At 43.9% G+C, this 19,288-nt stretch overlaps 1 protein-coding gene across 5 annotated transcripts in view; it reads left to right on the plus strand.

Moving 5' to 3' along the window:
• kcnq5a (potassium voltage-gated channel, KQT-like subfamily, member 5a) overlaps positions 1 to 19,288 on the plus strand; it is a 158,380-nt gene that overhangs the window by 99,967 nt on the left and 39,125 nt on the right. For all 5 annotated transcript variants that reach the window (XM_076285631.1, XM_076285629.1, XM_076285633.1 and 2 more), the window contains one exon: positions 11,029 to 11,119. In XM_076285631.1, coding sequence (XP_076141746.1) covers positions 11,029 to 11,119 — 91 coding nt within the window. The remainder of the gene's footprint in view (positions 1 to 11,028; positions 11,120 to 19,288) is intronic.

Below are 19,288 nucleotides of genomic sequence, written 5' to 3' on the forward strand. Positions count from 1 at the left end.
TTTTATCCTTCAAGCAAAATGTCAAACCAAAGCCATCGGAGGAGTTGTAATATCCAAATTCTCCTTCTCCAAATGTTATGAGTTAGTAGTATAAAACACTCCACACACACACACACACACACACACAAAGATGCACACAAATACACACACACACCTACAATCGCTTTGACAGGGATTGATTCCTGTCATTCCCCATGCAGAGGGGAAGCACTGATCTAGCTGCAATTCAGGCACTGCTGTGTGTGTGGAGGGAGACAGAGGTGAATTGAGCGAATGGAGCCTTCTTCTTCCCCCTTTCCTCCTCTCCCTCCTCTCCTCTTCTTCCCCCTTTCCTCCTCTCCCTCCTCTCCTCTTCTTCCCCCTTTCCTCCTCTCCCTCCTCTCCTCTTGTTCCCCCTTTCCTCCTCTCCCCCCTCTCCTCTTGTTCCCCCTTTCCTCCTCTCCCTCCTCTCCTTCTTCTCCCCCCTCTCCTCCTCTTGTCCTCTCCCCCCTCTACTCCTCCTCTCCCACCCCCCTCCTCTCCCTCCCCCTCTCCTCCTCTCCTCCTCTCCCTCTTCTCCCTCCTCTCCAGGGCCTCCAGTGGATGGGCCTTCCACACACAGGTGACACTAAGCAGAGCTTTTCTCCTCAGTAGCACAGTAGCAGCAGCAGCAGCAGCCACTGGCCCAAGGCCTAGCAGGGGCTCTCAGTGTAGAGGCACAGATGCCTGGCGTGGGCCGCACATGTGCATGACAAACTCTCTCTCTCTCTGTCTTACTCACACACACACACACACACACACACACACACACACACACACACACACACACACACAAACACACACACACATACACATATACACATGTTTGTGTAGGTGTGTGTGTGTGAGTAAGACTGTATGTGTGTGTGTGTGTGTGTCTGTGTGTGTGTGTCTGTGTGTGTGTGAGTAAGATTGTTTATGGGCGTTTTGTGAGAGTGTGTGTGCGTCAGTGTGTGTGTGGGTGTGTGTGTGTTTGTGTGTGTGTGTGTGTGTGTTTGTGTGGTCCTGTGTGGTGTCCTTCAGAGGCATTCAGGGGCTCTAAGGATGTGCGAGTGATTGGACACTGAACACTGAGAAAGGAGAAGTGGAAATATGGAGCGAGTTTGTATGTGGAAGATAAAGAGAGAGAGAGAGAAAGAGAAAGGAAAAGTGTGTGTGTCTGTGTGTGTGTGAAGGCGGGTGTTTAGTCTTTGATGAGAACCTGCTGTTGACGGTCTGCTTGCCAGCGGTACTCATGAATCCTGTCAGCTGTTGGCCTGGCCCCCAACACAGACACACACACACACATACACACACACACACACACACACACACACACACACACACACACACACACACACACACACACACACACACACATTTACACAAGCATGTACCTGTGCACACACGTGCCAGACTGTGGGCACACACACTCACACACACACACACTTTATGGCTCTGTCTCTTCCTTTCCTGCTTTGCTTAGAAGTGTGAACTACTGTTTCTCTTCTCCCTCTCTGATGACACCTGAAGGGACAAGGAGACAAAACAACAACATCTCCTGGCTCACACATTTAATGACAGTCTGGACTACATCATGGAAATTTGGATCTGCTGTCCCAATTCAAACCTGTGTGCTGCTGTATGTGTGCTGCTGTGTGTGTGTGTGTGTGTGTGTGTGTGTGTGTGTGTGTGTGTATGTGTGTGTGTGTGTGTGTCTCTTTCTTTCATCATATCTCACAGATCTGTTCTCTATCTTTCTCTCTTTCATGCTCACACACACACATACTGTACACATACACACACACACACACACACACACACACACACACACACACACACACACACACACACACACAACACACACACACACACACACACACACACACACACACACACACACACACACACACACACAGAGAGAGAGAGACTTGTCACTCCTGTGATTCAAATGGTCTCATTTCCATCACACAGACAGATAAATGAGTCACCCAGCAGTGCAACATGCAGGCGGATTTTCAGGAGATGAAAAAGCTCACGGAAATCTCAGCCCGGCTTGCCTTGCCGTGTGGTGTGCATGATTGCAGATGTTTTGGGGATGTTATTAGAATGTTGAGGTTGTAACTTTTACAATGTGTTAATTGCACTGCATCAACACATTCAATCTGACTAATTACTCAAATATTTGTCCTGACAAATTGGGAGCATAATTCTTGCAGATTCTGTTACAAACAGGTGTCCAGTATAACACTTCATTTTTCCATGGGGTTCTTGTGTTAAATGTCTTTATTTTTAAAGCTACACTTTGATATTGACCTAGAATTTTTGCAGTTGACTGTTTATGGGTGCTGTGTTGAAGTAGACAAGGGTTTATGTTGGATGTTTTATATGGACATTTTGCGTATTCTGCAGTTTGCTAACTTGTGTCCATGTGTGACAACCACTTAGCTTAACTATAAAAGAAGAAATAAAATCCTGAGAAAATCTCCGCGTGACTTATGAGCGATTGCTTTGAGTAATGACTTATGATTAGCTCCGTATATATTACGGTGATATAAATGACAGTCTGGTTACGGCTAACAATAATATCGCTAAGGGTTCACCTAAATTGGATAAGATAGCTCTGGATGGACCACGTGTGTTTTTGCAGGCCCAAGTAGTTGCTTAGAAATGAAACAGTGTGTTTTCGCGGCTGCGCTGAGACTTGAGAGATGCCGCCCTTTGCTAGATAAACAGGAGGATTAGCTAATAGAGCATTGGCACGGGGGAAGCTCTGCCTGGGGCTTCTCTTCTCCCACCGCCTGCCAGGAATGGTGGAGCAGAGACAGAGGATGGAGGATGGAGGTGGATGGAGCAACGCTCAAACATGGATCAGCTGTTGGAAAACACTCTCTCTCTCTCTCATACACACACACACACACACACATAAACTGGCTGACAGACACTCCTACACACACACACACACACACACACACACACACACACACACACACACACACACACACATTCACATATGTACACATGTAATACACTCACACACACACACACACACACGTTCTTGGGGGAAATAATAGCTTGGCAATCTTGTTAGCTCACCGTGAGCCTCCCAAGGTTTTATGACCTCACTTAGTTTTTATTTGCTTATAAGTGACTGTTTATGAAGCAGCTAGCCTCAGGAGAGGAGGAGGGGGAAAAGTGTCACCAGTCTGTCTCACCACCCTCAGTGATGTGTGGAGTGTGTGGAGATAGCTGTGGTCAGTGAGCTCATCCTGAGGGTTTTGGGGCCTAGGGGTGGATCGTGCCGTTGTTGTTTTGTTTGTCTTTTTTGTTCCCAAACAGTGAAAACAGCCACAAGGGTTTTGGTATTAGTGCTGCTGCAGCAACTAAATGAACATCAGAAAAACAACGCTGGAACTGCAAACGCAAAATTAGTCGTCTGGCCGTTCTTCCATTCCTCAAAAGGGGCAGCCGTGGCCTACTGGTTAGCGCTTTGGACTTGTCACCGGAGGGTTGCCACCCTCGAACCCTGACCAGTAGGAATGGCTGAAGTGCGCTTGAGCAAGGCACCTAACACCTCACTGCTCCCCAAGTGCCGCTGTAGCAGGCAGCTCACTGCGTCGGGATAAGTGTGTGCTTCACCTCACTGTGTGTGTTCTGTGTGCTCTTAGTGTGTTTCACTAATTCACAGATTGGGATAAATGCAGAGACCAAATTTCCCCTACGGGATCAAAAAAGTATATATACTTATACTTAAAAAAGCTCACCCTACTGTAACCCTAACCTTTCACAACACTTGCCTCACACACACCAGTTAATGATCACCTCATTGAGGTTTTTACTTGCTTTGTGAACGTGTGGTTTGCTATCTGAGAGCCCGAGGATGGTTAGGCTGCTTGGGGTGAGTAGGTGGGATGGTTTCGGAGGAGATAAACTACAGCCCTTTGACAGATCAAAGACTTCAGTACCCTGGACAGCACTTAGCCTGGCTCACTGAGTGTTGAGGGGCTGACCAGGAGGAATGCTCTCCATCTCATTGGACAGCAGATAAACGTGTGGCTGATCAACTGTAACACGTTCTTTACTTTCCAGTACCAATTAACACTGTTTTGCCTGCATGGTCCTACAACTCTGGTTGGCTTCCAACTTTAAACTATTGACCTATTACAGCTCCACAGTAACACATACAGGTAAATACCTGTATATACGTGTGTGTGTGTGTGTGTGTGTAGTGTATGCGCATGCGTGGTGCGTGTGTGTTTGTGTACTGTGTGTGTGTGTGTGTGTCTGTGTATGTGCGTGTGTGTGCATGTGCAACTGATGATCTCAGACTCAAATGATTTGGCTCATTCTGTTATTTTTAGACAGTGCTTTTGATCTCATCTCCAAAATAATGGGCTGAGAAAGTTCAGACATGGATTTGATCACTCTAATCCAGTAAGAAGTTTCAGCACAACATCATTCTGATAGAGCTGATAGGGGTCTTATCACTGTTGATCCATGCAGGCAAATATTGGTGTGTGTGTGTGTGTGTGTGTGTGTGTGTGTGTGTGTGTGTGTGTGTGTGTGTGTGTGTGTACGTCTGTGTGTGTGTGTGTGTGTGTGTTGTTAGTGGGTTTGGATGTGTGTGTGTGTGTGTGTGTTTTGTGGGTGGGTGTGGATGTGTGTTGTGGGTGAGTATGTGTCTGTGTGTATCTATGTGTGGGTGTGTATCTATCTGTGGATGTGTGTCTATGTGTGTGTGTGTGTGTGAGAGAGAGATAGAGAGAGAGAGAGAGATTGTGTGCAGAGTGCATGTATAAGTGTATCCAAGTTTGATCTGAAGGCTTTAAAGTAAATCCTCAGAGCGCTTAACCTGGACACTATATATTTTATAAGAGAGCTCAGGCTTTCGCAAAGCATGGACAGCTGTTCTCTCTCTCTCTCTCGGCCACAGTCTTCGTCCAGCATTGGCAGTGACCTCATTTACAGTTCTCGGTTTCTCTCCCTCCATCTATCTCTCCTTTTTTCTTCCTCCACTGTCTCCTTCCATCTTTAGCATCCTTGGCCTGCTGGCTGGCTGGCTGTCTGTCTGTCTGTCTGTATGTCTGTCTGTCTGTCTGATTGAGAGGGAATTCATGACCTGGCAGTGAAAGAAAGGAGGAAACAGATAATGATGCCAGGCTGTGTGTGTGTGTGTGTGTGTGTGTATGGAAAATAGTGACCTCTCACGTAGTTGACCCTGCACATACTTTTTCATGTCTGAGTAGAAAGCAACTACCACTTCCACAGGCTGGTCTGGCTTAGCAGTTTTACTCTCTCTCTCTCACACACACACACGCACCCACACACACACACACACACACACACACACACACACACTGAAAGTAGCATTTTCTCTGGGATGTAAATCTGGCTTCCAGACCCATCTATGTCTCCTGCTTCTCTCCCATCTAACTAGAGTTCAGAGGACACATCAGCAAGCAAGTGTGTGTGCCTGAATTTCCGTATCTGTGTGTGTGTGTGTGTGTCTGTGTGTGTGTGTGTGTGTGTGTGTGTGTGTATGTCTCTCAAGATGAGACCTCTTTGCTCCGTTCTGTGGTGTAGTGGTGTGTAAATTGTCCTGGAGATTTTGCTTTGATTGTCAGTGTGCAAGCGTGAGATGTCTAAGTTGTTGTGCCTCATCTTCAGGTCTATATCAGTGGGTGCTTTGTGTATGGGGGTATGTAGGCAATCCTTACTGAGACTGTTTGTTTTTGGTCCCTATTGATTCACTGTTTGGGAAGCTCCTATGGGTCTTTTAGCATCTGTGCCAAACACCCCAATCAGCTGAACTAGAAACATCCAAACTATTTCCCTGCCTCTTTAACACTTTAACCAGCAGCAACATCAAAATCAGTGCATGTGTGTGTTTGTGTTTGTGTGATTTTGTGTGAGTGAGTGCACGTGCACCCACTTATGAGAGAGTGTGTGTGTGTGTGTCTGTGTGTGTGCGTGTGTGTGTGTTCTTCAGACACACTCTTGTGTCCATTCCTTCACTCAGACCGAGTGGAGCTATTAGGGGCTCAGACCAAATCAAGTCCAGATGTACTGCGGCTCTTTCCTACACGCCATTCAATAACTCACATCTCTGCCATTATAACTCAGGAGATAGTGTGTTTTGGGAAGGTGGTTTACTCACTTTATATTTCAGATTAATCCAAGGGAAAATTAATGAGGCTATTCATCATGTCACGCAGGCAAGAACTGGCCCTTTCTTCAGGAGAGGTGGAGAGGAAGGACAGGAACATAAGCCATTCTTCTCTAGGCTTTATCCTCTATCTATCCTTTGCTTTTTTTCTTCTCTTCGTTCCCTCATTCTGCTGTCTGCTTTTCCATATTTAGCGACTTTTTGAAAAGGTCAATGCTGTACACTCCCATCATTAAAGCTGCTTTTCTCACACGCTGAGTGGGAAAGGAGACATGGAATGTGAGCGTGTGCGTCCAGTTTACCACGGACAGGAGGGAGACCACAGTGCTGTGTGTGTGACTGTGTGTGTGTGTGAGTGTGTGTGAGTGTGTGTACTGTATGTGTGTGTTCAATTTTGTCTTTGAGTGTATGTCTTTGAATGTATATATTGAATTTCCCCTCCTATCCTATGTATGTGTTGTATTATCTGCAGATTTCTGTGTGTGTAAGACAGTGAGAGAGAGAAAGAAGAAATATGCATATACAGTATGTGTGTGTTTGGTCATGTCTACATATGTGTGTGTTTGGTCATGTGTACGTATGTGTGTGTTTGGTCATGTCTACGTATGTGTGTGTTTGGTCATGTCTACGTATGTGTGTGTTTGGTCATGTGTACGTATGTGTGTGTTTGGTCATGTGTACGTATGTGTGTGTTTGGTCATGTCTACGTATGTGTGTGTTTGGTCATGTGTACGTACAGTATGTGTGTGTTTGGTCATGTCTACGTATGTGTGTGTTTGGTCATGTCTATGTATGTGTGTGTTTGGTCATGTGTACTGTACGTATGTGTGTGTTTGGTCATGTGTACATATGTGTGTGTTTGGTCATGTGTACGTATGTGTGTGTTTGGTCATGTCTACGTATGTGTGTGTTTGGCCATGTGTACGTATGTGTGCAATGTTGTGTTTGTGAATGTACTGTATGTGTACGTTCTTTCTTGGTACTTGAGTGTACGTATGTGTTATAGTTTCTGAAGATTAGTTTTTGCTACCTTGAAAGTACATGTCACAGATTACTGTATTTCGCCAACCAGAGCTGCGACCGAAGCAATCCATATTAAATCGATGAGAGAGCTTTGCCTGCTACAAGAGACATGGGGCTCGAGTAAATGAACTCTCACTTACATTTTCACTTGCTGCTCTACAGAACTGTTCCTCTCTCCATATATAAAATGGCTGTACATGTTGATGATAATTACTTTTATAAGGAACTTAATGAAACGCTTTGTGCATTTCCGAATATATTGCATGACTTGTTATTACTAGTAGAGTAGACAGCAAAACTGCCCTCTAGTGGCCTTGACATTGGCTGCCACATCTGGCTCGTGCAGCGTTGTCTGCTGCTCCAGTGGCTGGAAACAGTCTGCACAAAACACACACACACACACACACACACACACACACACACAAACACACACACACACGCACACATATACACACGCAGGGAATGTGACCCAGGCATGATTGAGATTCCAGGCCCAAGCCGGCGGTCATGACAGCAGACCAGGGCTGCGGCGCCAGCTTCTGTCCAGTCTGTGAGCCCCTCGCTCAGGCCAGTCAAACAGCCCTGTGTGCTTCTGTTTGGAAGTCCGATCACCTCAGCAGATCACACACAGACTAATGGCTACAGAGGGGATCGATTAGGTCATATTAATTACACAAACACTTTTTAGCCATTCCTACTGAAACAGACACACATGTAAACCTGCTACACCGTTCACCACCAACATTCATTCAACCAGATGCATGCAATATTTAATATACTGTGCACGTCGACACACTTTCTTTCCTCCATCTATACATAGGGTGGTGCACACACACACACATACAGAGAGAGAGAGAGAGAGAGAGAGAGAGAGAGAGAGAGAGAGACACACACATACATCTGTGCATGCTTACACTGTGGCTCATAAAAGCTCAGCACTGGCCAGTGTGTTTTGTCTCGGTGGGGAGTGCTGTCTGGGTCGGCAGGAAGCTGGCCTTGTCTTCTCTCTCTATCTTTCTCTCTCTCTCCTGCTCTCTCTCTTCTCTCTCTCTCATACTCTCTCTCTCTCTTCTCTCTCTCTATTTCTCTCTCATACTCTCTCTCTCATAGTCTCTCTCTCTCTATCTCTCTCTCATACTCTCTCTCTCTCTTCTCTCTCTCTATCTCTCTCTCATACTCTCTCTCTCATACTCTCTCTCTCTCTTCTCTCTCTCTATTTCTCTCTCATACTCTCTCTCTCATAGTCTCTCTTTTCTCTTTCTTTCTCATACTCTCTCTTGACTCTCTCTCTCTCTATCATACTCTCCCTCCCTTCTCTCCTCTCCACTGCTCTCTCTGTCTTCCCTCTCCTTGCTGGTCTCTCCCACACTAGCTTGTCGTTCCGCTCCATTTCTCTCTCTCCTCCTTGCTCTTGTTACTGTCTGCACCTTTTTTATCTTCACACACATCTTACTCTAGCTCTACTTTCTCTCCCGACTGATCTATGATGTGTGTGTATGTGTGCGTTACTCTCTCTTTTTCATTACCTCTCTATATATCCTCTCTCTCTCTCTCTTTCTCTCTCTCCATCTCTCTCCATATCTCTCTCTCCATCTCTCTCTTTCTCTCTCTCTATCTCTCTCGTGTATGAAAGGCACATTGTGTGTCTTGTACCTGGAGGTGTTTGCTTAGCAGAGCTGCACCTTCCTCTACGCCCCGTGTGTGTGTGTGTGTGTGTGTGTGTGTGTGTGTGTGTGTGTTTAACAACAGCACATCCTTACCTTTTGCTATGACTCTGGACTCCAGAAGATGCTGAACGTGAGCCTGCAACCCCCCCACCCCCCACCCAGCCACCCCAGCAGCAGCACTCCGACAAATATGGAATCAATTTCAACAGTTAATGAATCAGAAACATCTCCATCATTATCCACTTTGCTGGAGTTCGCTGCAATCACACATTGTGACAGTGCAAGAAGCTAATTTATTGGGAGCGTATACTAACTGGAGCACTTTAGAGAATGGAATGGCAAATCAGTGTTGCACACCACTGAGGTGAACCAGAGTTCATCCCGTTTCTACCGCACTGGGAGAGAAAGGGAGGGAGAGAGTGAAAAAAAGAGAGAGAGAGAGAAAGAAGATAATTTAAAAAAAAGTGTAGGGTAACAAAGGGCATAGAAATATTAGCAGGTACAGTAACATCTCATACCAATAAAGCATAGTACAGGGCTCACACACACACACACGCACACACACACACACACACACGCACACACACGCACACACACACATACGCACACACACACATACGCACACAGACACACACATACGCACACACACATACGCACACACACACACACACACACACACACACACACACACACACACACACACGCACACACACACACTCGTACTGGTGTGCCCACTCCCACACAGCTCCGTGCGTGAGACCTCTGCCTGTGCTCTACTTGCACACAGAGGCCATGTCTGGCTAAGGGCAGAGCTGAGCCATTAGTCTGTAACATTAGACCTTCACAACGGGCACTCAGCTTCTCGGCCTCCATCCGTAACCACAGGCCACTATGACCAGAGAGAGAGAGGAGGAGGGAGGGCGAGAGAGAGAGAGAGGGAGGGAGAGAGAGAGAGGGAGGGAGGGAGAGAGAGAGAGAGAGGGAGGGAGGGAGAGAGAGAGGGGGAGGGAGGAAGGTTGAGAAAGAGTTGAGACTTGTTACCCTGAAGCTGAACACCTCCACTCTTCATTTCAAGATCCCCTGCTTTCCAAGTTGTTTTCCTGCTGAAGAATAACTCCACTTCCATCTCCGAGCCCTAAGGCCATCTCAACCTGACAAGGGGCGATGGAGTGGTCTTGTGCAGAAGTGGACAAACTGAAAACATAAACTAGTAAACACTGCCCCCAGCACATGGCTAACCAGGAGAACGCTTGGCCTCATCTAAATTTCATGTCTGTGAGTTTTTCCTGCGATTCGTCGTTATTCCATTATTTCGTCCTGTTTTTGTCAGTGGTTCTTACCACTGACGCCAATTAAGGGCAAGATGAAGACAGACTCTAGTGCTCCCTCCACCCCCCCCAGCCCCCCGCCCCCCCCCCCCCCCCCCCCCCACACACACACACACACACACACCATCCCCGTCCTTCTAAGCCATTTTTGAGGGACACGTTTGGAGAAGTATTTCTCCACATAATTCATCATGCTCCTTGCTCAACCCCCAAGCTTGGCCGCGGGAAAAGCGTAAAGCGACTGCTCTCTGCCTGCTCCTCTGCCTAAACACACTCGGTACTGGCGAATCACACCGCACTCAGCCAGTCCTGTCAACACCTCGGGGGGGGGGGGGGGGGGTGTTGGCCAAGGCTGTGTGGTGTTGGGGCCACGTCCAGCAGTGCTGTCCCAGACGGTGTCAGTGCGATGCTCGTTAGGCAGGCATATATGTCTTGAACTCATTACCTAGCTTTCTCAAACGCAATCATCTGTAACTGTAATTGTCGTCAACCAATGTCAATTACCTAGCTTTCTCAAATGCAATAAGCTGTAACTGGAAGTGTCGTCAATCAGTGTCTTATGTTTTACGGTGTTGATGCAGTTTTCGCTTTTTAGGGTTGTGGTTCATTCTGGTTGAATGAGCTTTTGGAGGGACGTAGAACAAGACAGATACTGAAACAAATATCTTGGCCTTGATTTGAAGGCCAACATAGTTTAGTTGTGTGTATGCATTTATGTCAAAATGATTTTTTAAAAGTCTAAATAGATTACGTTTTTAGGTCTACATTTTTTTTTAAAGTCTACATTTAGGTCTAGATACATGCATTTACTGTATTTTAACGGCATATGTTTGTTTTTTCTCCACAGGTTCATCCTGGTCTTTGGCTGCTTGATTCTGTCGGTGTTGTCCACTATTCCGATGTATCAGGACCTGTCCTCTCACTGCCTCCTCATACTGGTAAGAGCCCGATCCTCAGAGGGAGAACAAACATGGAGGTCACGCCACAACACTCACTTATTGCAGTACAAGGGCATGCAAGTTGAGAGGGTAATGCAAGCACAACACGGAGCACAAGAAATCCATTACCGTTCTAAAAAGTGCAATAACACATAGACTTTCATGAGCCTACACTTTTGCGTGGTTTCTGATATTGTTGTGGTGTTGAAATGGATTTAGGAAATCGTTGTAGCTGCACTCTTGTGTTAGCTGTCATGATGGACCTTGGTGTGGACATCTTGCCTGAAACAAACTAGGCTTGGACTGCTTGAGAGTTATGCAGGATGACCCAGTAGTGCATGGGTATCTGAGTTCTGCCTCACAGAAAGGATCTGTTGTGGATTTACATTTTTCTCAATGAACCAACTGTGGCAAAAACAGTTCTCATGCCGATATGATGCATCAGTTAAAGAAATGTCATCAGATGTGGTTATATCATACATTTTAGTATTATATGATGAATGATATGTCACCTTCCCACTACCTACCCTACCCTATACAAGTTCTTAATTCATACACTTTGTCAGTTTTTAGGCTATGTTTGCTCCAGGCCAGATCGAAATGTATTTGGAGACATGACCATGCCTCTTATAAAAGAACTGCCCACTGGATTCTGAGAACCTTTAAGTACTTTTCTTTGAAGGAAAAGATAGAGAGACCTTTTGTAAGGGGCTATTACAGTGTCATATTTTATTAGCCAGAGAACGTTAGCATGCCATTTAGACAAATAGCAATATCGTATGTCTCTGAGGAGGAGTTGTAAAGCCTTTTGGCAGGTAACAAATCCTAAGAGCTGAAAATGGCCAGGACACAGGATACGCACAGACAGAAATAATTGGCGTATGGTGTTGCTGTATTGAAAACCTTGGGGGAAACAGTGATGCAGAAGTCCATGAGTTATACAGTAGTAAGCATAATAGTTTTGCCATAGCTACTGTAAGTAAGAAATCATTACAGGGCATTGGTACCAAGGTCCCCATTCGTTAGCAGTGACAGTTCCCCTCACTTCTACTACAGTGTGTGCTGTATGTCTTTCTCAGCACAATTTGACTCCGTCCAGTACTTCTTTGTTTACAGTGCATATTTCTTTTATCGGCTCCCTCTTTCGCTGAGTTGGTTTTCCCTTCTTGCCAAAGTGTGTGTGTGTGTGTGTGTTTTTCTCCCCTGTGTGATATGTGATCATCTCACATACCCTACCCGAGACTCCATCCTGTCTGCTCTTGCAAGCGAGGACAGTGCTGCCCTTTCAGTGGCGGATTCACCCCCCACGGTGGGCACCGCGGTGTTGTCCCCCGGACCTGTGGATCTCTCTCACGGAGATCAGGCCTCTCGGCCTCCCCTGGGCGGCCTTGCCCTGATCTGGGAACACCAGAGTGTCGGCGTCACCCCTCGCCAGTGTGAAAACACAGCCCCAGCGGAGGCCGGACGGACGGATCGGGTTTTTGGACGCTGCTGGGGAAAGCAAACACAGCGTCCTGTCTGTCCATTCCATGGGAACGGGCGCTGGCCGCGTGAGAGCCGCGGAGATTGAAGCTGAGCGGCCATGGCATTGGGCCCTGAGGCACCCGATCGTCTCCCAGTGAGCGAGGGCCACCGCAGGGAGAACTCTACTATTGGTCATTTCACAGGAACACAGAGATCTACGTCTGTGCAAAGAAAACATATGATATTTGTTATGGCTAATTGAATAAATATCAAACTCAATTTGTTACTGAAGGAAACAATTGAATGCTCTAAAAACCCATGCAGTGTGGGACCGAGATCTTCAGAGAGATGTTTCAGTGAGACAAAACACTGAAAATAGAATGGATTATGGGATAGGAGTACCAGTGAGAGGCTCACCAAGGGCCACTTTACACAATGCAATTATTAAGACATTTTCCCATAATCAGTTTCCTCAAGTTGGCATTACAAAACCATACAACCATTAAACCTGAATGCTTAAACACAACAGTGATTCTTATAGCACAATTTCTAAAACTATTAATACTTATAGCAAAACCACTCACTGAGTTCGCAAAACTAAAAGCACAAACACTGCTTTGCACTCAGTTTGCAATTTTGCAACACACACTTTGCACAACTGTAGGTACAATCCACTGCACAGCACTCTTTTTGCGGAACTGTAAACACAACTCACTGCTTTACACTCAATTTCCAAATGATCAACACACTCCTAGTAAATCTATACACATATATGGCTATTATTTACACTATTTTGCCAACTCTCTGGCACACTTTCTCATGTAAAAACTGTTTTAGATAATTAGTTCACTTTGCAATCAGCCTAAGCACTATAAATAAGCCACAGGTAATGTACAATGGGTACAATGGAGGGAGCAGGAAGAGTGGGAAGAGTAAGAATTAGAGGAGGCCGAAGAATAGGACGTGGAGGTGAAGAAGTAGGAGGAAGAGGAGGAAGAGGACGCAGAGGTGAAGAAGTAGGAGGAAGAGGAGGAAGAGGACGCAGAGGTGAAGAAGCGAGAGGGAGAGGATGACAAGGACAACAATGTGAAGTTAGAGGAAGAAGACAAGGAGGAGCAAGAGGAGGACAAGGAGGGACCTCCGTGAAGCTGGCCCCCCATGTTACTCAAAAATGATTAAAAACACTGCTATTCGTTTGTGCTACGTTTGTGCCGGTTTGTGCCGTAAAAATGATCGTTTGTGCTGTTAAGGGTTTTAAGTAATTAATCTTTACATTTTTCTGGCCAGTGACGTCACTCAGCCCCCCATACTTGTCCAAATTTCCCCAAAATAGTCTTAATCGTTTGTGCTACGTTTGTGCTCATTTGTGCCGTTAAAAGTAACATTTGTGCTACTGTGTTTTTTAAGATATTCCACGTTATTTGTTACACGTGTGACGTCACTCAGCCCCCCATCAATGTCGAAATCTTTCCAAAACGGTCTCAATCGTTTGTGCTAGGTTTGTGCTGATTTGTGCCGTTAAAATAAACATTTGTGCTACTATGTTTTCTAAGTTATTATGGTTTATTTATTACTCGCGTGAGGTCACCAGCCCCCCATCAATGTCCAAAACTCACCAAAATGGTCTCAATCGTTTGTGCTATGTTTGTGCTGATTTGTGTCGTTAAAAGCTAGCTCATCACCCAGGCCCTCCATCAATGTCCAAACCTAGGCCTATAGCCTACCCAATCGTTTGTGCTGATTGCGCCGACATTTCTCCTATGTTTATTACACGTGATCCCCAGCCCATCAATGTGTTTTCTGTAACTATATTTTTACATTAGCCTACCAAGTTCTATCTGCTATGCGCATGACATCAGTCTCACACACACTGGCCAAATCGTCCCAAACTGTAGCCTACCAAATGTTTCTCCTGATCTGAGCAGAAAACACAAGTGCAAGGAAGCTGTTTCTTAGGTTTATAGCTAAAGAGTAGCCTAATAATTTAGTCAACTTTATAAAGTGCTAAAAAGGCTACAAATGTAGGCTACCTTTAGTTTTAGTATAGCCTACTGTCGTATGACTTTAATGTTTAAACATTATTTTGACAAACATACCAATTTAGCCTACCTTCTTGTCCATCTAAAATAACTCCTAGCTTTGCTGCCTCCTTCCTTTCTGTTTTTGCTGTTTGCAAAGTTTCATATATCCACGGTGGCCTTGGAGACTTGGGTCAGCAATAAAGCCTAAGTGCTGCTTGTGTGCACAATCCACTGTAATTCTGATGCATACAATTATTGAAGAATACATTTGTTTATCTTAGAGAATATAAGCTACAGTGCAGTGATGAGTTATGGTAGGCCAACTTGGAGTGAATATACACACACAGGGGAAATTATCTCTCGTAAGTCTCTGGTAGCCCACTCCGTAGCTGCGTGATAGTAGGCCTACGCACACTGCTGTGCACACCTGCAGACGCTACTGGCCGGAGAATGGAGTGGTGTTTCTCCACAGCTGAGTAATGGCCTGCAGGTTTATTCTGGTAGTGGTTGCAGTAATTCTGACGTTATGCACAAGCAGCTGGTGTAGGCTACTATAGAACCTTTGGCAGCACAAACAGCCACGTAAATAGTAGCACGTCTTTTCTTTTCTCGGTTAAGGTCAGCACGATATAGCTTTGTAAACAACACAAATGTTTCTTTTTTCCTTTTGTTTCTTTTTTTAACAGCACAATCAGCACAAACGATTAGGACTACGATTGGGCATTGATTAAGGGGGGGGGGGGGGGGTGCTGCTGGGTGATGTCTAGCATAGGCCTACGCTACAACTGCTGAGCAACTTCTGCATAGTACACACACGTTTCTTTAAATGGCACAAATCAGCACGCACGTAGCCAAAGCCATCACAACTATTTTGAGGAGATTTGGACACTGATAAGGGGCTGGATGACATCACACCTGTAACAAAGCGTGATAACTTTAAAAACATAGCTACACAAATATTATTTTTAACGGCACAAATCAGCACAAACATAGCACAAACGATTGAGACAATTTTGGTGAGTTTTGGACGAGGAGCTGGTGACGTCACGCGAGTAATAAATAAACCACAATAACATAGTAGCACAAATGTTTATTTTAACGGCACAAATCAGCACAAACCTAGCACAAACGATTGAGACTATTTTGGAAAGATTTCGACATTGATGGGGGGCTGAGTGACGTCACACGTGTAACAAATAGCGTGGAATATCTTAAAAAACATAGTAGCACAAATGTTAGGGGAGACCGGGGCTGGTTGGAACAAGGGCAGGTTGAGACACTGTTAATATCCAGGCTACTAGAGGGAGCTGCAACAAAATTCCAACACTAAACTGACGGCCTTATTGAGTAGAGTAAACTCACGTATGTAACTGGTCTCCAGGTCATTAACCCTTTAGGTGAGAACAACTTTTTGATTTTGTAGTGTCAAAACTTAGAATATGCACCTCCCACTAAATACATCCTAGAAGGGTAATAGTTAGGGATATATAAAAAATATTCATTATAATTGATTGCTAGGGGACTCATCTACAATTTAAAATGAAGTTTAAAAACCTGAGGTGACCGATATTAGCAGGCTAACAGCATTGGTGCAAAAAAGTTTGACCTAATGTGGGCGGGGCAGGTTGGCACACTGATTTTGGGGTTGGTTGGCACATACATTCTCTTTGGCTATTTTGTGACAAATCTATAAACTTTGTATTTTACACATAAAAACATCATCAATCTTTATTTTAACATTGTTATTGTAATTACTGAACATAGTTTTACATTTGGAAGCATTTCAGACATTTTTAAACATTTGAAGTAAAAAAAAAATCGGTAGGGACCAAATTGGTCTTGACGGTGGGCCCTACTGAATAAAAACACAGAAAAGAAATCAGCAAAGCCCTACAGGTAGTGATATAGATGAGCACTTCAAACAAAAGCAAAAGGAGTACTGCAAAGGACTATAACATAGGTGTTCCAACCAACCCCGACTACATGTGCCAACCAACCCCGTGCATGGGGCAGGTTGGAACACGTGCACAACACCACTTTAATCATGTATAACTCAAAACAAGGGATCATTTGTTGACATTGAATGTATACATTTTGTAGCTGAGATCCCAAGCTTTCAGTTAATCACAATTTGACCATTTCAACGCATTGTAAGACGGAGAAATATAACCGAGAGTGAAAAGTGTTCCAACCAGCCCCGGTCTCCCCTACTTTTAACGGCACAAATGAGCACAAACGTAGCACAAACGATTGAGACTATTTTGGGGAAATTTGGACAAGTATGGGGGGCTGAGTGACGTCACTGGCCAGAAAAATTTAAAGTTTAATTACTTAAAACCCTTAACAGCACAAACGATATTTTTACGGCACAAACCGGCACAAACGTAGCACAAACGAATAGCATTGTTTTTAATAATTTTTGAGTAACATGGGGGGCCAGCTTCACGCAGGTCAAGGAGGGGTAAGAGGAAGGGTAAGAAGAGTAAGAAATAGCCCTTTTACATGCAAAAAAAACATGTCTACATGTGGGGATATTAACTTGACATCATACCAGGCCTGGATACGGCATTCCAGAATATATTTTCCCCGGTGCCTTGGACTAGAGGACATTGCATGTGATGTAGACGAAATTTTGAGAGAGACGACACGATGTAGACTGATTTTTTTTTCCCTCAGTGAAATTGCTATTTTGTATTTTGACTTGGAAAAACACACTTGTGTTTGTTTTGATGTGTGTAAATAAACACCAATACTTGAAGTTTGGATCCCTGTATGTTTACAGAACTATGACAAAAGTATGACCTCAAACTGACATAGCCTACCTTGTGCACAGAGAAAGCAAAAGCCAGATGTGTTTTTTATTCATACCATCAGTGTGTAGTTGCCACATTGTGTGCTTATTACAGTTTTTTTCGACTGCTTACACACTAAATCTTTGCTTGTCACACAATTTTCTAAACATGTCCTCTAAACACCATAACCCAACACCAAATCTGCAAAACCATACACTAATTCTCAGTGTTTGACTCAGTTTTCAATTGACTAAAACACATTTTGCAAAACACCACACACAATTTTCTACCTAACACACAAAAATCTAATAGGAAGTAACTTGATTTCGTTCTTCAAACACAACCCATCAAAATGTCACACTAAATCACCAGTGATTCACTCTTTCTCTTCACATGTGCAAACACTCTTTACTTTACTGAACACCATCCAATCATTGCCTTAGTATAGGTCTATGAATAGATATACTCTCTATATAGGTATAGACCCTTTCAATCTGCTCCAAGAGGATTTCCGGTTGAAATATTCAGAACCAATGCAGATACTTTAAAAATAGAGAAAATACAGTAATTAAGACTTTAGCTTACAGTAATGTTCTACAAAAAGTTGACTTTATGTAAAATTTGTCTTTTTACTCTATTTTTGTTTGTCCCCATGTTACAGTACCATTAGCTCAATACATTTTTCTGTGCCTCCAGAAATGCCTTAGGAACGCTTACTGTAGAATTGTTTGTTTCTGCAGTTGAAAGGGTCTATAGGCCTATGAATACATAATGTACACAACCCCCCCAACCCCACCTCCCACACACACACACACACACACACACACACACACACACTTGTCTTTAGAAGAAAAAAAAAAAATCAGTGTTTTCAAAACTCCATGTACATCTGGTGGTCACTGTATTCTTCTTTGCTTTTTTTCTTGTTTGCTGTAAAATACTGTATTCACAACAGCAAATTATTTGGGAAAAATTGTGGTTATTTTTGGTTTCAATATTGCTTGCATTTTTACTGTGTATTTCAACTTTTCTTTGTTGATACCATAACTTTCACTCTTGTATGGAAATACATATAGAAAGCCTAAGACAGAAGAGCTTTAGGTTTTGAGCAACAGTGTGTACATGATGTATCCAAAATGTCATATTATGACAAAAGTGTTTGTAATGTGAGGCGAATGTTTGCTTTACAGTTTTTCTCAGTCACTTTGGTGCTTTTTTCAGATCAGAATTAAAATTCTCATAACTATTAGTTCAACCTCCACAACATTTAGTCATTTGTGCACATCATAGTAGCAATTTCTCCTTCCTCTGAACAAATTGCAAATGCTTTTGGAAATGTATCAGTTGCTTTCATACAATTCTCTGCTGTTTTTTAACATTATCATTTGCTTATGTCATGTCAGTCAAAATGAACTATACTTATGGATACTGAATAGTCGTTCCCAATAAAACTAATAGTCTTCATTTCATTGCTTGAGTAGTCATTACATACAAAATTGGTGAACTAGTTATCAAATTCTGTCACAATGCTGTAGAATTGCAAAGAGCATACAGTAAAAATGTACGTATTCAGTGTCTTGTACTCACTTACTCCCCTAACTACAGCAATGTGTAACTTTACTGTAGTTTTCAAATGGCTGTACAAGTACTGTATAGTGCTGTCTTGAGCATGTTCAGGTAGTGTCACCGAGTTCTGACCTTTTTTTGCATTGGAAAACACTGAGAGAACTGTCATAATGAAAACATGACAAAGCCATTTGACTATCTTGTTCATAAACGATGGTGTCAAGACTTCTCATTTTGATGACACTGACAATTTCATTGACATGAATACCTGCTTTTGAGGAATGGACAATCCATTTTGAGCAAGTGACATGCTTTTGCAGGTCATC

Source organism: Alosa pseudoharengus, unplaced genomic scaffold (assembly GCF_046254945.1).
Source record: "Alosa pseudoharengus isolate Yale_2024_CS ecotype anadromous, Long Island Sound unplaced genomic scaffold, YU_APseudo_1.1 YU_APseudo_1.1_scf_15, whole genome shotgun sequence".
In the NCBI taxonomy this organism is placed as follows: Eukaryota; Metazoa; Chordata; class Actinopteri; order Clupeiformes; family Clupeidae; genus Alosa; species Alosa pseudoharengus.